This window comes from Trifolium pratense, linkage group LG4, assembly GCF_020283565.1.
Source record: "Trifolium pratense cultivar HEN17-A07 linkage group LG4, ARS_RC_1.1, whole genome shotgun sequence".
NCBI classification, from domain to species: Eukaryota; Viridiplantae; Streptophyta; class Magnoliopsida; order Fabales; family Fabaceae; genus Trifolium; species Trifolium pratense.
Genome location: NC_060062.1, coordinates 58,992,741 through 59,018,867, shown reverse-complemented (window position 1 = coordinate 59,018,867; position 26,127 = coordinate 58,992,741). Strand labels below are relative to the sequence as shown.

General features: G+C 36.8%; 1 protein-coding gene across 1 annotated transcript; it reads left to right on the top strand.

Moving 5' to 3' along the window:
* Window positions 1–1,079: 1,079 nt before the first annotated feature.
* LOC123923032 lies at window positions 1,080–24,195 on the top strand. Its single transcript, XM_045975684.1, has 8 exons — window positions 1,080–1,188; window positions 20,554–20,713; window positions 20,912–21,287; window positions 21,375–21,501; window positions 21,593–21,874; window positions 21,960–22,064; window positions 22,554–22,766; window positions 23,956–24,195. Exons 2-8 carry the CDS (start codon window positions 20,554–20,556, stop codon window positions 24,193–24,195), a joined length of 1,503 nt encoding a protein of 500 aa, XP_045831640.1. The 5' UTR covers window positions 1,080–1,188.
* Window positions 24,196–26,127: the final 1,932 nt, after the last annotated feature.

Below are 26,127 nucleotides of genomic sequence, written 5' to 3'. Positions count from 1 at the left end.
TTGATGTTGTTGTGATCCATTTGATGATGCTTAAGCCCGATAATTGTGATCAGTAATAATGGGCTTGAACACTAATTCTGATTTGTGTAGAAACAAAGTGTAGACCCAACTCTAGAGTCCATGATGGGTGGTACTAGGGTTGTTATCTTATAAATAGATAGGCTAGGTCCCCTTTGCCGTCACGTTGGCAAGCTAGCAATAAGCTGAACGCTCATTTGTTGTCTTCCCCATCAAAGACCTCAAAGAATGGAGCATGTGATTAGGCAAAGGAAGATCTTGTCTAATATATCGATGTTTTCGATATTGGCGCGCTTCCGGTAACGATGGTTTGTGATTATGATTATCAAGTATGTGTGTTCTAATTTCATATAATATGTCGATCTCTAATTGTTAATTCTTTCACAATCACCCTTCGTTAAACGAATAATTCATCTTCTATATATACTACTAGAAAAAAATGAAACTGAGACGGAAATTTGTGACCGAATTAAATTCCGTCCCAAACTAATTAAAACTTTATTTATCTTGCTGGGACGAAATCTACATTCTGTCATTAGATTGGGACGAATAAAACTTTCTGTCACAATATTGAGACGGAATTTACATTTCTGTCCCAACGTTATTCCAAAAGTTTAGTGAAACAAAAGGCGGGGAAACTGGCGCCATTATATATATATATATATATATATATATATATATATATATATATAAAATAGGTTTTTTTTACAAGGTAAAAAAAAGTTATATAAATAAAGTAATTTTTTATTTTTGATAAAAATAACGTAAATTTTTTTGGGTACACTTTTAATTAATCTAATTGTACAAAAAAACAATCTATAATATATTTGGTAATTTTATTATTCATTCAAAAAAGATTAATTAAGTTCCTTATAAAAAAAATTATCTCTTCAAAAAAAAAAAGATTAAGTTTAATATTTTTGAGGCAAATCCCTAAAACCCAGTAGTTTGTTTGTACGCTTTATCAATTCCCAAAAGCAGAGAAGAAAACGCAGAGAAAGAAAGATGAACGAACCCTAACCTCACCATTGTCTCTCTTCTATCTTATCAACACCGCACTCTCTTCTCTCAAATCAACAATCACCACCGTCGTCGTCTCTTCTCTTCACCATCGTCTCTTCTCTTCACCACTGTCTCTCTCGTCTCTTGTCTCATATCAACACTTAATCGGTAAGAAATTTCTCACCCCCTTCTCCATTTCATGAAATTTCTTGACCCCTTTATCTATTGAACTGAGAATTTGTCACTTTTAGTTAGCCTTGACTATGTATATATCTTGTTAGTTATCACTTCACACTGTTATTTTTACTCTATTATTCAGTCTTATTTACCCACTTTATATGTATATGTAGTTCACACTTCCTTTTATTATTATGTCATGTTGTTGTTTAGATTCAATTGCTCTATATGATTTAGTAACTAGGGTGGAATCAGGATGAGTGGTTGAAATGATGTTTGGACATGATTTTTAATTCTTTCATTTGTCTTGAAACATATTTGGTATTTAGGCCATGGACGTGTCTGCAAATAGAGAATGGATGTATAATAGGGTTCTACCTGATGGAGTGGGACTAACAAATACCTTTTATGAGGGTGTTGAATTTTTTATTTTGCATGCTTGTGGATTAGATCAATTTAAGAATGAAGGAACAATTAGATGCCCATGTTTGATATGTGATTGTAGAAGAAGTGAAACTCCAAATGAAGTGATGAATCACTTATATAAGAAAGGATTTAGGAAAAATTATTTTTATTGGACATCACATGGGGAAGAAAGACCTGCATCGATTCCTATAACACATCCTCCACCATCTGTTTATGGGCGAAGTGGTTGTGGAGAAAACTTAAGATCATATGAGAGGATGGTAATGGATGCGGCAGGTCCAAGTTTTGCTGACAATCATGAACAAAGTATGGAGGAGACACCTAATGACAAGACTCAAGCTTTCTTTGACCTTTTGTCTGCAGCTCAATCACCTTTGTTTGAGGGGTGCACTAGTCACTCGGAGTTGTCTGCTTCGTTACAATTGCTTACGATTAAAGCGAAGCATAATATATCTCAAGAAGCTTTTAATAAAATTGTAGATTTTTGTAAGGAAGCTTTGCCCTCTGATAATTGTATGCCACCAAATTATAATAGACAAAAGAAGATGGTTGAAAGATTGGGTTTGAATTATGAAAAAATTGATTGCTGTGTGAACGGGTGTATGTTATTTTACAATCATGACATTAATGATAAAAGTTGTAGATTTTGTAAAGAAGAACGATATACGTTGAAGAAAACTAGTTGTAATAAGGTGAAGGAGGTGGCAAGGAAATGAATGTGGTACTTGCCTCTTGCACTGAGGTTGCAAAGATTGTATGCTTCTCCAGCCACATCTAGTAATATGAGATGGCATGCAAAAAATGTTCCTGAGGAAGGTGTCTTAATTCATCCATCTGATGGCGAGGCATGGAAACATTTTGATCGAACATATCCAAACTTTGCTGAAGAAACACGAAATGTAAGACTTGGTTTATGTTCAAATGGATTTAGTCCATTCAATATTTCAGGTAAGCCTTATTCATGTTGGCCTGTGATTGTTACTCCTTACAACTTGCCTCCTTCAATGTGTATGAAAGAAGAGTATCTATTTTTGACGTTGATCATTCCTGGGCCTAAGAATCCTAAGGGAAAAATAGACGTCTTCTTGCAACCATTGATATATGAGCTTAAACTGTTGTGGCATTCAGGTGTAACCAAATATGATGTCTCGCTGTCCCAAAATTTCCAAATGAAAGCTGCCTTGATGTGAACTGTAACACCCAAACCCCTTAACGCGTATTTATTGAATATAAATAAATAAAACACTTAAGAAAATTAAGGCGTCACGATTATAATACAAAACCACAGCAGAATTAAATCATGCTAGCACAGCGGAAATTAAAATCAAATATAGTTCATTGTGCATATCATACAATAACCATATTGTTCACACAATATCCCTAGGCTATAGGCCATATCAACAACAACGATATTATGTTTACAACAAAAAGTAAGGATTAGAAAGGTCAAATATGCCATCATGGGCTTAATACAATTCAAGCGAATAACCCGACACGGTAAACACCTAATCAGAGCAATTCTATACAACCCATCAAAAAGATATACAAATATCTAAAGGAGTAGTCTAAGCTAAACTCCTCACCAAAAAGTGTGCTACACTAAGCACAAGCAACGCCTCTAACTCTGAGCCGGATCCTCAACCTGAGAATCTGAACCCCCAACGGTCTAGCACATAACACAAAGCATGAGAGTTAGATCACATAATCAAAATCTAAGTGTAAGTAAAACGGTACTTAAACACTCCTTCATAATACATGCATAAATCACAATTATACATATACATCAACATCTATCATTCCATTATAAGTTATTAAACACATATAATCGAATACTCAACATCAATTATCAATTATCACAATTAGCCAAACATGTGTCACATATCACTTATCACATAAATGTACACATAACCTAATGCAACTCTAATGCTTCAACTTCATGAATGTCACCCTAGACATTTCTAATGCATGTGGTGCCATCTTCTTTATTAGAGTATCTCACCTCTAATATCCTTCTTTATCGGATAAATATAATCCGATATACTTCTTTATTGGAATATCCAATATCCTATTTAATTCATGAATGCATGTATATGTTTTTCATGAATTCACTCACAATTATTATAAAGCTCTTCATTTACTATGTGGAACACTATCCAACATACTTCATCATTAAGATTAAACAAATCTTAATATTCTTCATTTATAACTTCATACATGATTAACAATCATTAATGATTAACAATGAGCATTATAAGCATCAATAAGCATCAATAATCATGTAAGAATACCATTAAACAATGTTACAAATGCCTAATCACACTTACAAACATCAACAAAAGTTGCAGTCCCAGTACTGTTCGCTGAGCGAACACTAGCGAACACTAGCGAACTAGTTCGCTGAGCGAAGGTTGGCGAGCTCTGGCGAACCACACCAGTGAAACACCTGCTTGTGGCGAGCTGTAGCGAGCTATGGCGAGCTGTTCGCCACCAGTTCACTGAGCGAAGACCTGGCGAAGGCCTTCTGTCAGGAAGCTCAAAACCTGCAATTTTTACTCTAAATCACCCAAAAATCCCATTTTTCATGTTATATATCCCAAATGAGTTTGTATTCAAGTGTAACAAACATGTATAAACACAAAAGGACAGTTCATTTCATAGATCCACATCATAAACATCAAAAAAGTAAGGATTGAACACTTTTTCTCAAAACTCTCAAGAACACAAAGTTCTTGAGTTTAATCATTCATAAACTTCGTTTTTAATCATTAAATTCGTCCATACATCATGTTAAAAGCATATTAAGCATGTTATGAACCTTAGAATCGATTTCCATTAAGAAAAATCCATTCAAACTAAAATGAAAATGGGGTGGAGGAAGTTCGGGTGAGGAGAAATCGACATTCTCCCCTTCCTCGAGTCACCCACGATTATGAAACCTACTCTCATACCTCGATTCGAAGAAAACACGACGATTGATCTTGAATTCATTCCTTTCCTTTGCCCTAGCTTCTCTTGAGCTCTCCCTTCTCTCTAGAACTCTCACAAGAACAAAAGAAAATGACTTTCTCTCCCTATATTTTGCCCCTAATGGGCGCCCTTCACACACACACAAGGCCCATTGGGCCTCAAGCCCAATTGCTTGGCCCAATAACACGTGAACTCTCACTACTCGCTTAATAACTAAAGTATTCGATAAATGACTAAAGTTATTAACTTAATTAAAATGCCACGTCAATAAAATATTTTAACACACAAAAACAAATAAATGAAAATTGGGTCGTTACAACTCTACCCTCCTTAAAGAATTTTCGCCCTCGAAAATTACCTGTAAATAACTCTGGATACGAACTCATCATCTTACTCTCCAATTCCCAAGTCGCATTCTCACCAGCGGGTCCTCCCTATACCACCTTCACCGAGGCGATATCTTTGTTCCTCAACCTCTTCACTTCTCTTCCTTCAATCCGTAACGGCATAGCCTCGACGGTTAAGTCATCCCTCACTTGAACATCATCTGATTCAATCACATGTGACGGGTCTCTCACATACTTCCTCAATTGTGATACATGAAACACATCGTGCAAATTCGCCAATGACGGCGGCAAAGCAATCCTATACGCCACCTTCCCTACTCTTTTCAGAATCTGATAAGGACCAATAAACCTCGACGTCAACTTCCTTGATTTCAACGCACATCCTATTCCAGTAGTCGATGTAACTCTTAAGAAAACATGATCATCTTCTTGAAATTCAATGTCTTTCCTCCTCTTGTCATGATAACTCTTTTGGCGACTCTAAGATGCTTTCATCTTCTCTCGAATCATTCTAATCTTTTCCGTAGTCTCTTGCACTATCTCCGGACCAAGAATCACACTCTCTGCGGATTCAAACCAACAAAGCGGTGTTCTACACCTCCTCCCATACAAAGCCTCAAAAGGTGTCATTCCAATACTCGGATGAAAACTATTGTTGTAAGTGAACTCGATCAACGGCAAACACGAATCCCAACTTACTCCTTGTTCCAAAACACAAGCTCTCAACAAATCTTCCAAAGATTGTATTGTCCTTTTCGACTGACCATCTGTCTGAGGATGATAAGCCGAACTCAACCTCAACTTAGTCCCTAAAGCCTCTTGCAAACTCTCCCAAAATCTCGAAGTAAACCTTGGATCTCTATCCGAAACAATACTCGACGGAATACCATGCAACTTCACAATTTGCTCCACATAGATCTCGGCCAACTTAGGCACCAAAGTACCTTTCTTAATAGCAATAAAATGCGCGGCTTTCGTCAAACGATCCACTACCACCCAAATCACTTCGTAACCTTTCGTAGTCTTGGGCAAACCTCCCACAAAATCCATCGCAATACTAGCCCACTTCCATTCCGGTATAAACAAAGGTTGCAACAAACCAGACGGTTTCTGATGCTCAATCTTCGACTTCTGACAAACTAGACAAGCATAAACAAATTCGGAAATTTGCCTCTTCATTCCTGGCCATCAAAACAACTTTTTCAAATCTTGATACATCTTGGTTACTCCCGGGTGAATACTCATTCCGCTTCTATGACCCTCTTCCATAATCATCTTCTTCATCTCGGGCACATCGGGCACACACACTCTTCCATGAAACCTCACAACTTCATTCTCGTCAACTTTGAAATTAGCTTCTTTTCCTTCCTCAACGACTAGTGCCAACTTCTCCATTAACTTCTTATCCGTCTTTTGACATTCTTTGATATTCTCTAGCAAAGGATTCGTCAACTTCAACATTCCCAATTTAACACTCTTAGGAGTCACTTCACACACTAAACTCAAGTCTCGGAACTCTTCAATCAACTCTAACTCTTTCACCATAAGTGATGACATGTGCAACGACTTCCTACTCAACGCATCGGCCACCACATTAGCTTTTTCGGGGTGATAACTCAAATCAAAGTCATAATCCTTCAAAAACTCAAGCCATCTTCTTTGTCTCATATTCAACTCCTTCTGATCGAATAGATACTTCAAACTCTTGTGATCACTAAAGACTTCAAACTTCGATCCATACAAGTAATGCCTCCACACCTTCAATGCAAACACAACCGCGGCTAACTCAAGATCGTGTGTCGGATAGTTCCTTTCCTGAACCTTCAACTGTCTAGACGCATATGCTACAACTTGACCTTTTTGCATAAGCACACCTCCTAGTCCCATCTTCGAAGCATCACAATACACAACGAAAGATTCTTTAGCATCGGGTAAAATCAATACAGGCGCAATAGTCAACCTTTTCTTAAGCTCTTGAAAACTTTCTTCACACTTCACATCCCAAACAAACGCTTGATCCTTCCGAGTCAACTGCGTCAAAGGCAAGGCCAACTTCGAAAATCCTTCAATGAACCTTCTATAATAACCGGCCAATCCAATAAAACGTCTTATTTCAGAAACAGACTCAGGAGTTCCCCATTGCAATACGACATCAACTTTCGTTAGGTCAACCGCTATCCCTCCATTGGAAATCACATGACCAAGAAAGCTTACTTCTTTCAACCAAAAGTCACACTTCGACAACTTGGAATACAACTTCTTCTCTTTCAAAACTTGTAAAACAATCCGCAAATGTTCTTTATGTTCCTCCTCGGATTTTGAGTAAACTAAAATATCATCAATGAACACCACAACAAACTTGTCCAAGAATGAATGAAAAATCCTATTCATGTACTCCATAAAAACTCCAGGTGCATTGGTCACACCGAAAGGCATCACCGAATACTCATAATGACCATACCTCGTCCGAAAAGCAGTCTTTGGTATATCCTCCGTTTTCACTCTAATCTGATGGTATCCGGATCTCAAATCAATCTTACTAAACACGCAAGCTCCAACCAATTGATCCATCAAATCATCTATCCTTGGAAGTGGATACTTATTCTTGATCATCACTTTGTTCAACTGACGATAGTCAATACACAACCTCATACTCCCTTCTTTCATCTTAACCAACAACACAGGTGCACCCCACGGCGATACACTAGGTCGAATAAACTTCTTCTCAAGTAGTTCCTCTAGTTGCTTCTTCAACTCATTCAACTCTGACGCTGACATTCGATACGGTGCCATAGATATCGGGCTATTACCAGGCACCAAATCAATCGTAAACTCTACTTCTCTTTTTGGAGGTACATCTGACACATCTTCCGTAAATACATCGGGAAATCCACAAACAACCGACAACTCTTCCATCTTAACTTCACCTTCAAGTTTCAAGGATGCAAACAACGCATACACCTCTACATGTTCCTTCAAAGATTCTACTACTTCCTTCTTACTCATCAAATGCAAACTCTCCTCCGGTTTTGGAAACATAACGGTCTTCTCACAATAGTTGATATGGACTCGATTAAATAATAACCAGTTCATACCAAAGATCACATCTATACCACTAAGTTGGATACACACTAGGTCCATACCAAAGTGTCTACCAAACATGGTTACGGGACAATCACGACATACAAGACGGGTAGTTACAGAACCATTAACAGGAGTTTCTATTTCCATACGACCAGACATTTCAGACACAAGTATACTAAGAAGCTTCATGCAATCAACGGATATAAAAGAATGTGTTGCTCCCGTATCAATAATCGCAATTAAAGGAGTGTCATAGATGAAACACGTACCTCTAATGAGATTATCCACTTGATCCGCATCATCTCCACTTAAAGCAAACATCTTTCCCATAGTCTTCTTCGGCTTCTTGCACATAGGACTCTTGTGACCTTCTTCACCACAATTGAAGCAAGTCACCTTCACTTGACAAACATCCGACTTGTGTACCAATCTCCCACAATTGAAACACTTGTCCACCTTCTTTGGGCACTCATAAGACTTATGGTCCATCTCAACAACTTTCTTTCCCTTGTCACCATAGGGCTTCCCACGGTCTTGACCTCTTCCTATTTTGTCACTCATGGCCTTATAGTAGTTAGTCTTGGTCTTTCCATCATCATCACAAATACGACACTTATCCACCAAAGTTGCAAAGTCTCGGATTTGAGAAAATCCAATGAGATGCTTGATGTCCGGGCGCAACCCACTTTCAAACTTGACACACTTGTCATTCTCAGCTTCCGCGGTGTTGTAGTATGGACTAAACGCACGTAGCTCCTCAAACTTCACGGAATACTCCGCCACAGACATGTTCCCTTGCTTGAGCTCCATGAACTCCACCACTTTCTTGTTCCTAATATCAGCTGGAAAGTACTTCCTCAAGAACTCTCCCTTGAACATCTCCCAAGTGATTACCACACCACCAATTCCCATTCTTAGCTTAGCATTCCTCCACCACTTGTTAGCTTCCTCACGAAGTACATAGGTACCCAAGGTTAACTTGTTCTCCTCGGTACACCTCATCGCCTCAAAGACAATATCAACTTCCTCTATCCACTTGACAGCAGCTTCCGGAGCATAGCCTCCAGTGAAAAGCTTCGGATTATACTTCATGAATCGCTCCAACCTCATCTCATCTTCCCTCCCGGGTTGATGATCTCTAGCCACGATGTTAGTCAAAGTCGCTATTGCGTCTACCATCTGATTGTTACCTCTTCCATTACCTCTTCCAGCCATGATCCTGAACAACCAACCAATCCAAGAACAGACTTAGAAAGTAATATCAACAGTGTTATCTCTACACAAGTTGAATATACGGGCAACTAATCCTAATTGGTTCCACATGAACCGACCTTGCTCTGATACCACTATTGTAACACCCAAACCCCTTAACGCGTATTTATTGAATATAAATAAATAAAACACTTAAGAAAATTAAGGCGTCACGATTATAATACAAAACCACAGCAGAATTACATAATGCTAGCACAATGGAAATTAAAATCAAATATAGTTCATTGTGCACATATCATACAATAACCATATTGTTCACACAATATCCCTAGGCTCTAGGTCATATCAACAACAACGATATTATGTTTACAACAAAAAGTAAGGATTAGAAAGGTCAAATATGCCATCATGGGCTTAATACAATTCAAGCGAATAACCTGACACGATAAACACCTAATCAGAGCAATTCTATACAACCCATCAAAAAGATATACAAATATCTAAAGGAGTAGTCTAAGCTAAACTCCTCACCAAAAAGTGTGCTACACTAAGCACAAGCAACGCCTCTAACTCTGAGACGGATCCTCAACCTGAGAATCTGAACCCCCAACTGTAACGCCCGGGTCTGACGAGGGCGGGGAGTGGTTGTCGGTGCATGAGGCATGACAATTAACGGCTCCTGGCAGCTTCTAGGCAAAAACGAATCACATCGGAATGAGAGGGATCCTGAGGCTGTGCGGGTTTGAGACTGCGTGTTGGAAGGAAGGCTTATAATGATTGATGGGTACTACCTATACCAACAAGATGCATCTTCTTTTCGGTAGCTCATTCGATAAGAACTCCACAGTTAAGCGTGCTTGACTTAGAGTAGTCTTTGGATGGGTGACCTTCTGGGAAGTTTTCCCGGAAAGCGTGCGAGTGAGGACAAAGCACGCTGAAAAGACCCGTGTTGGTTTGTGGGGTCAGTCGGTCATCCTGAAAGCAGTTTGGGATGTTACACCAACGGTCCAGCACATAACACAAAGCATGAGAGTTAGATCACATAATCAAAATATAAGTGTAAGTAAAACGGTACTTAAACACTTGATCAGTGCATTTTGGCACATATTTTATGGCTTTGTACTTTGACATATTGGAAGCTTTTCTAGCCTAATATTAACTTTTTACCATGTTTCTAAACTTTTGGTCATAATTGAGCTCTAATGTATTTCTTTTATTAATTTTCGGATTTAATTGCATATTGATCCTGCTCACTCTACAGGTCATAACTTGAGCTACGAGTATCGGATTGAAGTGTGCGAATATGCGTTAGAAAGATAAGAGAAAGAGCTACAACTTTCATGTTGAGGTCAGAAGCCAGTTCAGAGTGAAAAGGAGTCATTTATTTACGTTTTTATTCCAGACTTATAATAATAATTAATATCGGGTTAAACATTGTTTTTCGGCCTGATTCTTTAAGAGCCCAATTTTTCTATGTAATATAAATAGAAAAACACAACCTAGGTCTGAGAATTCTGATTTTACGAAAGAGAAAAGAACAGAGGCTGCTTTGCTCTAATGGAAGCCTAAAAACCCTAGGTTGGTTCATTGGTGACGGAAACTCGTTTGCATATTCCTGAGGTTCGGATTCTAATAATAATTTCATTCATATGTCTATTGCTTCTTTATGTCAGTTTTATGTTTCTTTGATTATTCTATGAATGAATTCGTTTGATGCTTAATCTTCTCGAGTTTATGTTTTCATAATTATTCGAATCAATTCAACGCTTGTTTGAATTTATTCGAATAGAAACTGATATAATCTATGGCGCTTAGCAATAGGGCTGGCTAGATTTTGTTAGGATATCAGTCGCGTTGTTAGTGACTCTTGTTCACTGCCCTCGATTGGTTGAACACGTTCTTTGCTTAATCGAACGAATTTTGTAAACCTGGTAATCGCTTGTATAATCAGTTTTGCACCAGTCAAGCAAGAAACATTTGAATGAATATAATTTAGTAACCTGTGATGGATATAACAAACGAAGTTGCCTAACCAGTGAATCAATCATCCTTAATTAATCACTTTTCTATTAATTGATTTTCGTTTCTCTCTCAACTGTTTCCAGAAACCAACAATTAAAACCCCCATAATTTCATTGTGTTATTTATCATTCTTATTTTTCCTAATTATTAAATCAGAGGTCCTTGTGAGACGACCAAGGTTACTACCTTGTACTACTTATTTTAAAATTATTTTGATCACGAAACGACGGTGATCAAATTGGCGCCGTTGCCGGGGATCTCTGATTAGGATTAGTAAAATTTAGAACTAACTAACGTTACTAACACTTTTTGTTTTGTGAGTTTTTGTTGTGTTTCAGGTTCTGCCGTTGAATTTTGCAGTGAAGCTGAAAAATAATTAATTTTCGGTTGATATCTCAGATTGATCCGAAATTTGGCCCACAAATCCGAAAAAAATCAAGGAACAAAACTTTCGTATCTTTGATACGAAAATTGAGGCTGAAATTGCGAAATTCCTTCGTTTAGACCACTTTTTATTTTTTTTGAATTTTCCATACATTTAAAAAAAAATCCCAAAAAATTATATTTAGATTTGTTTGATTTTTAGAGATTTTAGGTATTATTTTTAATTTTTTTTAGATTTTATTTGTCTCGGTTTTTATTTTTCTCTTCATTTTATTTAGACAAAAAAAAATAAAACCAATAAAAAAATGGGAGATTCATCGGACCAGTTGGCTTATATCATAAATTGCTTGGATGCAAGAAAACAACAATCTTGCTATCAAAATTATATTCCAACTGTGATGTGTAATATTTGTTCTTCGAGTTTTCTTATAAGTGATGATTGTCCTATATTTTTAGATACTTTTTGTGGTGAGACGCAATTTGTAGGTAATTTTCAAGGACAATACTATCAAGAACAAAATTCATATCCTGCTGAGCAGCCTATTTGGTCACATCCACAGTTTCAGCAAATTGATTCATTGGTGGTTGAGCCACAACCTAGTTTGGAAGAATTGATAAAGCAGATGGCTGAACATAATAAGCAAATGGATGAATGGATGCAATCCTCTCTTCAAAGTTTAGCAGTCCAAGTTGAGCAAATAGTCTCCAATGCCCATCTAATTCAAGAGAAGAAGATGTTGCATGATGATGTACAACCTGCTGCACTCTTAGAGGTAATGCAATGTGATACAAGTGTTGATGAAATTGAAACTCCAGGTGAGCCCATTGAAACAATACTTGTTTCTGTTGATGAACACAAAATAAGCAACATAAATTCAAGTGAATGCATGGAAGAGATCACACCACAAAATTTCTTCGAATCTGATATTGATGAATTATATACTTCGCTTGAAGTAGATAAGTCTTTTGAAATTTTTGCTTCTAAATGTGATGTCTGTAATGTTTGTTGTGAGATCAATGCAACCATTGTAAGTGAAGAAATTTTGTTGCCGACAACCACTTGTGCAGAAATTCAAAAGAATTCAATAACAATTGAATTTGACACTACAAGTGTGGATGTTAGCCGCAAGCAACCATTGCCCATAGCGGAAAAATTGTTGATGAAACCTCTGATTAAGCCGCACAACAAGCAGCCATCCTTCATCATTTATGCATCTCTTCCACCTATTTTACCTGACTCACCAGTTAACTGTGGATTTTGTGATTTCCATGCTTTTGTTAATGGAGGTTCATTATATGTGCTGGCTATTCCTCCTAAGCCACCAGATTTTGTACTATTATACAAGTTCACGTGCTATTTGCTTTTTCTTGTTTCATGTGTTCATAGTGCAGAAAGGCCTCCACCAAAACCGCCGGACATGGACTTTCCAGCTGCTACAACTTAGCTCCTCGGGTGTGTTCCTTCCTTTTCTCACTTTATGCTTATTGTTATACATTGCGGACAATGTCTGTTTTAAGTGTGGGGGGAACATTTAGTTATTTTATTTTTCTGTCAATTAAAAAAAATAGTAATAATAAAATTAAAATAAATTTAGCATGCATGCAATTGTTATGAGTAGTTACATGTTTTAGGACTAGAGCAATATAGCTGTAGGATTGGTGAAATTTTTGGAAATTCTCGTTTTCATACTTGATATGGTGATCTTTGCACCTTAATGCACAATTGCTGAAAAACTTGCAAACTTAGTAGTGGCTTGATAAATCTTTAAAATACACAGTCATCTGCTAAGTTGTTTGAGTATAGAATATGATAAAGAGGTATGATTAGGACTAAGTTTGGGGGAAAACTGGATTACTTGATTGTAGGATCATGGCTAGATTAAATGATGGGATACTACACAATAAAAAAATTAAAAATTAATTATAGAATAAGTTCCTGTGCCCGAAACTGGAGGAACAATAATGAATATGTTGAGTTCCTGTGCCTAAAACTGGAGGAACAAATGCTGTGTAGGGTGCTCTATTCGGAGTAACAGGTTGGACTCATTACAAGTGAGATCCCGTCAGGTGAAAAGGTAGAGTAGCACCTAAAGCATAACTAAAATGAACTTAAGTGGTGGTATCCCTACGTATAAAAATCAAAAAGCCTGTGAGAACAAGAAAAGAATAGCTTCCCCTCAAGCTGAAATCTAAACTCAAACTCTGAGTTGTAGGAAAGAAAAGGTAGCTTAGTATCCTGACTGTGTAGTTTTTGAGAAGGATCATGTCATGACTTTGGTTGACAGTAATAGGCAGTACACACACACGCTTGATTATCATTGACAGTTGATATACAGGAGTTATGCCAATCTTTGAAATAAAATCCATGGTTTGAACTTGAATCTTAGAATGTGTTGATTGCTTATGACGTTATATCATGCTTTGTTATCTCTTCAAAAAAAAAAAAGTTTTACTTTAGTCCTTAAACTTGAGTTTTGCTCAGGAGAGCAGAAGAATAAGTGTGGGGGAATTTGATCAGTGCATTTTGGCACATATTTTATGGCTTTGTACTTTGACATATTGGAAGCTTTTCTAGCCTAATATTAACTTTTTACCATGTTTCTAAACTTTTGGTCATAATTGAGCTCTAATGTATTTCTTTTATTAATTTTCGGATTTAATTGCATATTGATCCTGCTCACTCTACAGGTCATAACTTGAGCTACGAGTATCGGATTGAAGTGTGCAAATATGCGTTAGAAAGATAAGAGAAAGAGCTACAACTTTCATGTTGAGGTCAGAAGCCAGTTCAGAGTGAAAAGGAGTCATTTATTTACGTTTTTATTCCAGACTTATAATAATAATTAATATCGGGTTAAACATTGTTTTTCGGCCCGATTCTTTAAGAGCCCAATTTTTCTATGTAATATAAATAGAAAAACACAACCTAGGTCTGAGAATTCTGATTTTATGAAAGAGAAAAGAACAGAGGCTGCTTTGCTCTAATGGAAGCCTAAAAACCCTAGGTTGGTTCATTGGTGACGGAAACTCGTTTGCATATTCCTGAGGTTCGGATTCTAATAATAATTTCATTCATATGTCTATTGCTTCTTTATGTCAGTTTTATGTTTCTTTGATTATTCTATGCATGAATTCGTTTGATGCTTAATCTTCTCGAGTTTATGTTTTCATAATTATTCGAATCAATTCAACGCTTGTTTGAATTTATTCGAATAGAAACTGATATAATCTATGGCGCTTAGCAATAGGGCTGGCTAGATTTTGTTAGGATATCAGTCGCGTTGTTAGTGACTCTTGTTCACTGCCCTCGATTGGTTGAACACGTTCTTTGCTTAATCGAACGAATTTTGTAAACCTGGTAATCGCTTGTATAATCAGTTTTGCACCAGTCAAGCAAGAAACATTTGAATGAATATAATTTAGTAACCTGTGATGGATATAACAAACGAAGTTGCCTAACCAGTGAATCAATCATCCTTAATTAATCACTTTTCTATTAATTGATTTTCGTTTCTCTCTCAACTGTTTCCAGAAACCAACAATTAAAACCCCCATAATTTCGTTGTGTTATTTATCATTCTTATTTTTCCTAATTATTAAATCAGAGGTCCTTGTGAGACGACCAAGGTTACTACCTTGTACTACTTATTTTAAAATTATTTTGATCACGAAACGACGGTGATCAACACTCCTTCATAATACATGCACAAATCACAATTATACATATACATCAACATCTATCATTCCATTATAAGTTATTAAACACATATAATCGTATACTCAACATCAATTATCAATTATCACAATTAGCCAAACATGTGTCACATATCACTTATCACATAAATGTACACATAACCTAATGCAACTCTAATGCTTCAACTTCATGAATGTCACCCTAGACATTTCTAATGCATGTGGTACCATCTTCTTTATTAGAGTATCTCACCTCTAATATCCTTCTTTATCGGATAAATATAATTCGATATACTTCTTTATTGGAATATCCAATATCCTATTTAATTCATGAATGCATGTATATATTTTTCATGAATTCACTCACAATTATTTAGCATAAAGCTCTTCATTTACTATGTGGAACACTATCCAACATACTTCATCATTAAGATTAAACAAATCTTAATATTCTTCATTTATAACTTCATACATGATTAACAATCATTAACGATTAACAATGAGCATTATAAGCATCAATAAGCATCAACAATCATGTAAGAATACCATTAAACCATGTTACAAGTGCCTAATCACACTTACAAACATCAACAAAAGTTGCAGTCCAGTAGTGCTCGCTGAGCGAACAGTAGCGAACACTAGCGAACTAGTTCGCTGAGCGAAGGTTGGCGAGCTCTGGCGAACCACACCAGTGAAACACCTGCTCATGGCGAGTTGTAGCGAGCTGTGGCGAGCTGTTCGCCACCAGTTCGCTGAGCGAAGGCCTGACGAAGGCCTTCTGTCAGGAAGCTCAAAACCTGCGATTTTTACTCTAAATCACCCAAAAATCCCATTTTTCATGTTATAAATCCCAAATGAGTTTGTATTCAAGTGTAACAAACAGGTATAAACACAAAGGACAGTTCATTTCATAGATCCACATCATAAACATCAAAAAAGTAAGGATTGAACACTTTTTCTCAAAACTCTCAAGAACACAAAGTTCTTGAGTTTAATCATTCATAAACTTCGTTTTTAATCATTAAATTCGTCCATACATCATGTTAAAAGCATATTAAGCATGTTATGAACCTTAGAATCGATTTCCATTAAGAAAAATCCATTCAAACTAAAACGAAAATGGGGTGGAGGAAGTTCGGGTGAGGAGAAATCGACATTCTCCCCTTCCTCGAGTCACCCACGATTATGAAACCTACTCTCATACCTCGATTCGAATAAAACACGACGATTGATCTTGAATCCTTTCATTTCCTTTGCCCTAGCTTCTCTTGAGCTCTCCCTTCTCTCTAGAACTCTCACAAGAACAAAAGAAAATGACTTTCTCTCCCAATGTTTTGCCCCTAATGGGCGCCCCTCACACACACACACAAGACCCATTGGGCCTCAAGCCCAATTGCTTGGCCCAATAACACGTGAACTCTCACTACTCGCTTAATAACTAAAATATTCGATAAATGACTAAAGTTATTAACTTAATTAAAATGCCACGTCAATAAAATATTTTAACACACAAAAACAAATAAATGAAAATTGGGTCGTTACATGGACCATCAATGATTTTCCAGCTTATGGCATGTTGTCAGGATGGTCTACGACGGGTAAGTTATCATGTCCTTACTGTATGGAACAAACAAAGGGTAAGATTCTTACTCATCGTAAAAAGGCATCATTTTTCGATTGTCATCGACGATTTTTGCCAATGGATCACCCATATAGAAGGAATAAGAATAACTTTACCAAAAATAAGCAAGAATATGCACCCCCACCACAATTTAGGTGTGGTGATGAAGTTTGGGAACGGGTATCCGTGATACCTAAGGCTCCTGAAAGTGGACTTAGACGCCAAGATGATTATGGAGAAAAACACCATTGGACCAAGCAAAGCATATTTTGGGATTTGCCATATTGGCGAACAAACCACATCCGACACAATTTAGATGGCATGCATGTTGAGAAGAATGTCTTTGATAATGAGTTCTATATTGTTAGGGACATAAAGGAAAAAACAAAAGATAATGTAAAAGCAAGACGAGATATTCACGATCTTTGTAGGCGTCCAGAGTTGGAGCTTGTTGATTTGGGAAATGGTAAAGTCAAAAAGCCTACAGCGCTATACACTTTGAGTGCATCTCAAAGAAAATGTGTGTGTGAGTGGGTTTTGCAATTGAAATTTCCTGACGATGATGCTTCAAACATTCGAAAATGTGTGGATTTAAGAACAGGAAAGCTACTCGGGATGAAGAGCCATGACTGTCACATTTTCATGGAGCGATTGCTTCCTGTTGCATTTAGCTCATTACCAGAAAAGATTTGGAATCCTCTAGTTGAGTTGAGCCATTTCTTTAGAGATCTTTGTTCAACTACATTAAAGGCTGATCACTTGGAGCAAATGGAAAAAAATATGCCAATCATACTGTGCAAGTTAGAACGAATATTTCCCCCGGGTTTCTTCAACTCAATGGAACACGTACCAATTCACTTAGCATTAGAAGCAAAACTGGGCGGGCCTGTGCACTATCGCTGGATGTATCCGTTTGAAAGGTAAAAAAATTTAGTTTGTCATTATTTATATTTTAAAAATGTTTAATAAGCATGCTAACTTTAAATTCAATATTGTGTTGAAAAAGGTTCCTCCATACTTTAAAGGATAAAGTTGGAAATAAAGCACGTCCAGAAGGAAGCATTTGTGAAGCTTATATTTTACAAGAGACAGCTACATTTAGTTCATACTATTTTGAGTCTCATATTCGGTCAAGAAGAACTAGAGTGCCAAGAAATGATGAAGGTTGTGAAGATCAATTGGTTCAGCCTATATCCATTTTTAATCAACATGGCCGAGCGGCAGGGCTACAAAGGCGCAAAATTATTGAAGAGAAAGAAAAGAATGCAGCTCATTTGCATGTACTTTTAAATTGTGAAGAGGTTGAGCCATATCAAGAGTAAGGAAAAACTATTCTAGTAGCTTCATTGTATTAACTTATGTTATAATATAACATATACATATTGTTTATTTTGCAGTTTATTTGTGGAAAATTTAAGGTTAGTTAGGCCAAACATTAGTGATGTAGATGTTGATCGGTATATTGAAAATGAATTTCCAATGTGGTTTAAACATCATGTAAGTCTATTGTGATTCCAAATAATTTTTTTATTTTGTTTAGAGTATTGATGTACTTAAGTTAACCTTCACTTTTTATCAAATAGGTGCATCAATCAAACAACACAACTCATAGTCAATTTATACATGACATTGCTTGGGGGGCATTGAATATAGTTTACACATGGCCTATTTATTTTGTCAATGGCTTTAAGTTTCACACATCATCATGGAGTGAAGGAAAATCTACTGCTAACAATGGTGTGTGTGTCAAAGGAACTGATTATGGGCAATGTCAAAATGACTATTATGGTACACTTGATGAGATTGTTCAATTGGAGTACCCCGGGGAACCGATTAAGAGAGTTGTGTTGTTTAAATGTTTATGGTATGACCCGACCTCTAACATTGGAACAAGAGTCCATAAACATCATGGAATTGTTGAAGTTAATTCACAAAGGAGATATTCAAAATATGAACCATTTATTTTGGCTCAACAAGCAACTCAAGTGTATTACACACCATATCCTGAAAAACGGCGTGATAATTCAAGCTGGTTGGTTGTTTTTAAGACAAAATCAAGGAGCACGATTGATGCAAGAGGCTTGGAAATAAGCCCACCACGTGCTTACCAAGTAGTTGAGAACATGCAAGTGTTGCTCGTTATTGCCGAGGTTGAACAAATTGGTAACTTAGGAGATGATGATAATACATTTGAAGAAGTAGATTGTATCCCAACCAATAACACAAATTCGGAATCTAAAGCATCTGATGATGAAATGGAAAATGAAATACTTGAAGAGGATTTTGATGACAGTGATTCAACTAATGAAGATGTTCCAGTTGATTATATTGAATCTGATGATGATTAAATTAGTTTAATATTTTTGTTTCTTTCTTTTAATTGAAAAAGTGACTATTATCATTTTGTTTATATTTGTGAATTCATATCATGTGAAAAAGTGAGTATTATCTTTATGTTTCTTTATGTCATATTATTCACACTATTATATCATTTGTTGGGTTTTTGTATGTTGGCTACATTTTGCAAAAACATATTTTAGCCAAGTGTTGAGACATATGTGTCTACCCCAAGTGTTGTGACAAATGCGGGTACACTTTGGAACAACACCTGTCTGTGTATCTGTGCGCGCCAGCTAGCGAGTTTTATTTTTTACTCAATCTTTTGAAGATTTGATTGAAGAATTGTTTCAAGGTTTCTTACAGAGGAAGGCGCATGTGTTTAATGTATTTCAGGAGGCAGCCAAACCCTAATTATATTTTCTAAAGGAATTATATTTTTGGAAAATATATTTTTGTGTTTCAAAAATAGAACTATTATTTTCAGAAATATATCAGCTGCTGCCGCAATTCTAGAAGCCCTAATTTTGTCTTGAAGCCCAAGTCGTTCTACTACTATAAATACGAAGGCAAGCATATGGTTTCAAGCATCTAAAATCGTGTCTTACAAAGCGTGTGTTTTAGGGATTTTAGAGTGTTGATTGTGAGCCTTTCTTGGGTCTCATTGATGCAAGCTTAGGACCTGAGTGTTATTGAGTTGTAAGTGTGAACTTCTCCTAAGCTTTGAAGTACGGAGATTGTTCTATTGTGTTGTGTGGTTTGCTCGCAAGCTTTTAAGCAAGAGTGAATCCTAGTTTCTTAGGAGTGTGTCTCCACCGTTTGTAATCGTTGAATTTAATAACAACGCTGAGTGTATTGTTAAGGTGGGAATTGGGACGGGGTCTCATATCTAGGAGTTCCTAGGTAGAAGTGTCATTGGGTAGTGATTAAGTGAGAAGTTGTAAACGGGTGAGTTTAGCTTCGAAGTAATACTGCTGATAGTGGACTTCATTCCTGGATTGGTATCCCCCAGAGTAGGCTGTTAGGCTGAACTGGGTTAACAACTCTTGTGTGTTATTTACTTTATTGTCTTTATCGTTTTATGTTTTATGCTCTGTTCTTAGACAAGTGTTGGTGCACCTTTCGCAACATCTGTCTAATACAGACAAGTGTTGATACATCTTGATCAACACCTGTCCACTGTGTGCCAGGAATTTCATCATTGGTAGAGAATATATTAATGCTTCTTTATATTTAATCTATGTGTCTTTATCATTATTTTAGATGTTAGGTATTGGTAAACCAAGAGGACGACCTAAAGGATCTGGAGGTAAAGGGAATGGAAAGACTGTTCCAACCATTTCTACTAGTTTGGAGCAAAGGAACACGACTAAGCACACAACTCCAGTTGTCAACACATCATCTTGGTCATCTGCTACTAATTCTGGTGCTCCTCTCAATAATGATCATATTTCATCCATTCCTTCTAATTTGCAGCAAAGGAACACAATTAAGCACACAACTCCAGTTGTCAACACATCATCTCGGTCATCTGCTACTAATTCTGGTGCTCCTCTCAATACTGATCATATTCCATCCATTCATTCTAATTCGTAGCAAAGGAACACAGTTAAGCACACAACTCCAATTGTCAACACATCATCTCCATCATCTGCTACTAATTCTAGTGCTCCTCTCAATACTGATCATATTCCATCCATTCCTTCTAATTCGCAGCAAAGGAACACAGTTAAGCACACAACTCCAATTGTCAACACATCATCATCATCTGCTACTAATTCTGGTGCTCCTCTCAATACAGATCATGTTCCATCTCCTACACCAACACATATCGAGTCTGAGACCGCACCAATAGAAGAGGATAATGATCACAATAGCCAACCTGAAAATTTTATACCATTTGGAGACCCTACCTTGCCTGGTCCTCATAACCCACATCTACCGTGGGGCAAAGACCATTCACATAACAAAGTTTGGATTTATACTCTGAAAGGATAGTAAGTCAAGTTGTCCATTTAATTTAATATGCATGTGTAGTTACAAGAATTTAATATTTGTAATTTATATACTTTTGAATTTGGCAGCTTTTATCCGGATGATAATGCAACTAAAGATATATCGAAGACAATTAAATCTATTTTTGACCGCCCTTACAACAATTGGAAATGTTGTGATGATAAAATAAAGAAAGTGTGGTTTAATGAATGGGCGGTAATGTATCTGTTATTTACTATTATTTTCATAATGTTATAACTAAGTTATTTTGTATTTAATTTTCTATAATTATTATTATTAATTGCAGAAAAGCTACAAATGGATTGGTGAACAAGAGGCGTCTGTTAAGGCCACATGGGAATCAAAAGCTAAGGATCTACTACGAAAGATTATGTCAAGAGCACGTGAGAAAGTGCCCGAAAAACCTGCCTGGATTAATAAAAAGGTGTGGGCACAATTGCGTGCAATGTGGGAAGATGAAGATTATGTAACATTACGACATGTGGCATCCTCTAATCGTCAATCTGATACCGGTGGTTCATTGCACACTCAGGGATCAAAGAATCAGTTAAAACATGAACTTGAATTAGTAAGTTATATTTTATTTGTGATAATATGTTAACTCAGTTTCTTATAATATACTTAGCATATGTGTGCCCTCTAAAAAATTGCAGAATAAGAGCTTAGGAAGAATTCCACACAAGGGTGAAGTATTCAAAAAGTGTCACACTAGGAAGGGGACACAAACCTTTGTTGATAAGAGATCAAGTGATGCATATGTGAGTATCAAGTTTTCTGCACTATTATTTTTTCTTGATTTGTGAAAGTAGAAAAAAGCCTAGACTTATAGAAAAAAACTTTGACTTTATTTTCTGCAATTATGGCCTTCTGTTTGTTGTGATTGTGTCCTTAATAATAAGAGATTGTTGCACATATATGTTTAGAGATAGCTTTGACAATTTGTCCTGTGTTTCTGTTCTTGCCAGAAAGTGTTATGCTTATTGTAGAAAACATTTTATGTTATGGTGCGGTTTTTTCTGATCGATCCAGCCGTGCCCTGTTTTTGCTGTGTTTCAGTGGGGTTGTTTAGTGGGGGAAGCGATCTCTCTTTTTGCTATTAATAAATTTATTTGCCGATAAAAAAACATTTTATGTTATGTGTCTGTTATGTTATGTGTCTGCACATGATTTCTGTTTGTTTATGTTGCTGTTCTTGTTGTTCTGTTTGTTGTTGTTCTGTATGTTTATCTTTGTTTATTTTTTCCTAGGATAACTTTGTAAATCTATATTCACAAGCTGAGTCTCAACCTCAACCTTCTGAGTCTGGTAATAATGAGAGTGGTACTCAATCGAAGCCAATTGATTATGATACACTAATGATTGAAGCTGTTGGAGGAAGAAATGCAAAGGGCATAATATATGGACTTAGTTTGGATGGACATAACCTCACCCGTGGCTCAACATCTACATCAAATAGATATTTGTTGGGGTTTTGAATGTTGGCTACAATTTTGCAAAAACATCATAAGCCAACTGCTGTACCCAGATGCCGTAGAATGCCTGTACAGCATGTGTCTCCAGAAACAGAACGCGTATACTCTGTTTTCATATCTTTTGAAGATTTGATATACAAATATGATTGTGCTTATCCAGCAAGCTAAAACGCTCTTTCTACTGAAAGATATTAAAAAGACGGTTTGTTTTATTTGTTACAAAAATATATTTCTATATTTTTGTTTCAAATCTTTTAAGATTAAAGAATTATTTTTTTGGAGTGAATCTTTATGGAAGAAATATTTGAAGAATATCTTGTGAGCTGGTCATCGCTTTTTCCAGCTGTCAAACAAAAGATTTCCTAGTTTGATTTGTTTTTAATAAAGGTTTCTTGGAGAAGAAGAATATTGATTAAAGCCCACAAAGCTCTCCCTATATAAGGATGATTCAAAGACCTTGTTTTATGACTCGAAACTGGAATCAAAACAGAATATCAAAGATGTAGTCTTTTAGGGTTTCGTGTCTTTGTAAAGCCTTGTGCTTTACTTTGTATACCTCTCTGGGTGCTGCCCCTGATTATCAACGTACAGAGATGGTTTGTTGTATATTGACTGAAGCCGCGATTGTCAAAGTGTCAATTAGGGTTTAGTCTATTCATTGTTATTTGTGAGTCTTTCTTGTGTCTCATCGATGCAAGCTTAGGACTGGGTTTATTGAGTTGTAATTGTGAACTTCTCCTAAGCTTTGAAGTACGGAGTTAGTTTGTTTTTTATTTGTGATTTACTCAAGAGCTTTTAAGCGAGAGTAGAATCTAGTTTTATTGGAGTGTGACTCCTTGCAGATTGCTGTTGATTGAAAACACAGGTTGTGTGATTGAGAGGAAGTGAGAGGGGTCTCATATATAGGAGTTCCTAGGTAGAAGTTAGCACGGGTAGTGGTTAAGTGAGGAGTTGTAAACGGGGGAGTTTAGCTCTGAATTAACACTATTATAGTGGATTTCCTTCATGGATTGGTATCCCCCAGATTAGGTGACGTTGCACCGAACTGGGTTAACAAATAACCGGTGTTATTTACGTTCTGCACTTTATTTAACTTGTCTATTGTTTTCTGTACTGGTACAAGATGCTGTAGCATCTGTCACAGCATCTGTCCGCCAGCCTGCAGGAATTCCAATATTCAAATTATGCTGATATTGCTCGTGGTATGAGTGGAGAGGTTGAGGCGCGATTAAGGCAGAAAATTGCAGACCAACAAACAATCAATTGCATCCTTGCACGTCAAAATAAAATGTTGGCCGCATTTGCTAATTATGCAAATATAGATTTAGACATGATGGATTTAGATGAAGATGATCCTTCCGCTGGTAATGGATCTCGTGGAAACAATGCAAATGATGGTACAAATGCCGATGAATAATATTAATGACTTTGGAATGTAGAACTTAAATTATGGAGTTTGATATTTTGTAGGCAAATTTAAGTTATTAGAACTTTAGCCTTTTGGATGTAGTGATAAAAATATGATATTTTGTTGTTATTTGGAGATACTTTATATGCTATGTTTATGATGGATCAAATGCTTGCAGATATGAATTTCTAGTTTGATATGAATTTTTAAATTAAAAATTGATGATACAATACAATTCAATGTGCACTATTTATATGATTGTATTTGTAAAAAAAAAAAATAGGGACAGAAAGGAAATATTCTGTCACAATATGTGGGCACGGAATGTGAATATTCAGTCACTTTATTGAGACGGAATTAAACCATTCTGTCGCAGCCTTGGGACGGAATAAATATAGTTGGCCAAATAATTTATTATATTTCGTCCCTGATTTCGTCCCTAAATTGTTACGCGACGGAAATTTCCATCCCAGATTGATTTTTTCTTCTAGTAGTGATAGAGGTTGTCCTTAGTCGGTAGTCTATACAAAAACGCTTGCCACGCTAGTGTAACAGCCCCCGGGCCCCATCATGGCGATCCCGGTGCTTTACCTCACGACCTTCTCCACCCCCCTCTCTAGTGGAGTTTTTGCCTTCCGTGGGAATCGAACCATGTACCCTGGGGTTCAAGTACATGTTCAATTCATTCCCACTACCAATTGAGCATGTAACGCCCGGGTCTGACGAGGGCGGGGAGTGGTTGTCGGTGCATGAGGCATGCCAATTAGCGGCTCCTGGCAGCTTCTAGGCAAAAACGAATCACATCGGAATGAGAGGGATCTTGAGGCTGTGCAGGTTTCAGAATGCATGGTGGAAGGAAGGCTTATAAGGATTGATGGGTACTGTTGGTGTAAGCCCTAGAGGCCAATACTTTTGATGCTTGTATCAATTTATTATTAATAAATAAAAGGCATTTCTTTATTATGTTTGTATGTCCAAAATGATAAAGTCCCTAGAATAGTTGAATCCATTTAACTATTCTTAAAGTATCCGTAGTCGAGTTTTATAATGAATTGGGATAATAATAAAACATAGAGACTATTATGAAGATAGACTGATGATCACATCTCATGGATCATAGGATAAGGAGTTATCAAGTCTTGACATAGGTATAAATATATGAAGTAATATTTATACTGGATTGACCCGCTATGAGAGTACTACATATAATGTTATGCAAGATGTCATAAGTTGCTCTCATGGTGGTAGTGGTGTATACCACCCTCTGACCTGAAACCACTATGGACCCTAAATGTAGAGTCAGGTACTTTGTTGCTGATCAAACGTTGTCCGTAACAGGATAACCATAAAGACAATTAATGGGTACTTCACAAAGCATGTTGTGGGACATGAGTGACCTAGATGGAATTTGCCCGTCCTACATAACAGGATAAATGTCTAAGGGCCCAATATTGAATCGAACAAGGGTGACACAGTGTATACCTTGTGTTCAATATAGACATAGGGGCAAAAGGGTAATTATGCACATAAGCATTATCACGGATAAGGTTTGTCAGATCACAAGACAATTATGTGACTTGGGTAGCAGTGATGTGTTGCTAGATACCGCTCACTGTTTGTTATAATTAAATGTATAACTGCCAACGTTACGGAAACCTACAAGGGTCACACACATAAGGACAGCCTAGTGTGAGATAAGGAACACCGTAAGGTACGGTGTACCTCAGAGGAACATGGAGATGTGATAAGGGTCACGGTAATTAAATAAGCGGTACACCATATGGTATGGTGAGGGAGCGTCCATGTGTACATGACACATGGGGCAAGCGCCCCTTTGGTTATTTAATGAAAAGGGCTTTAGTGTAATTTGGGCCCAATGACAAGTGTTTTTGTCTTGGTGCACAAGACAAGGAATTCTATAAATAGAACCCTTGTGATAGT

Excerpts from the sequence above, each read along its gene's own strand:
- LOC123923032 (XM_045975684.1), top strand. The coding sequence starts at position 20,554 with ATGTTAGGTATTGGTAAACCAAGAGGACGACCTAAAGGATCTGGAGGT. Across the intron at positions 21,502-21,592 it reads TGTGGTTTAATGAATGGGCG|AAAAGCTACAAATGGATTGG; the intron begins GTAATGTATCTG and ends TATTAATTGCAG. Across the intron at positions 22,767-23,955 it reads CATCTACATCAAATAGATAT|TCAAATTATGCTGATATTGC; the intron begins TTGTTGGGGTTT and ends GAATTCCAATAT.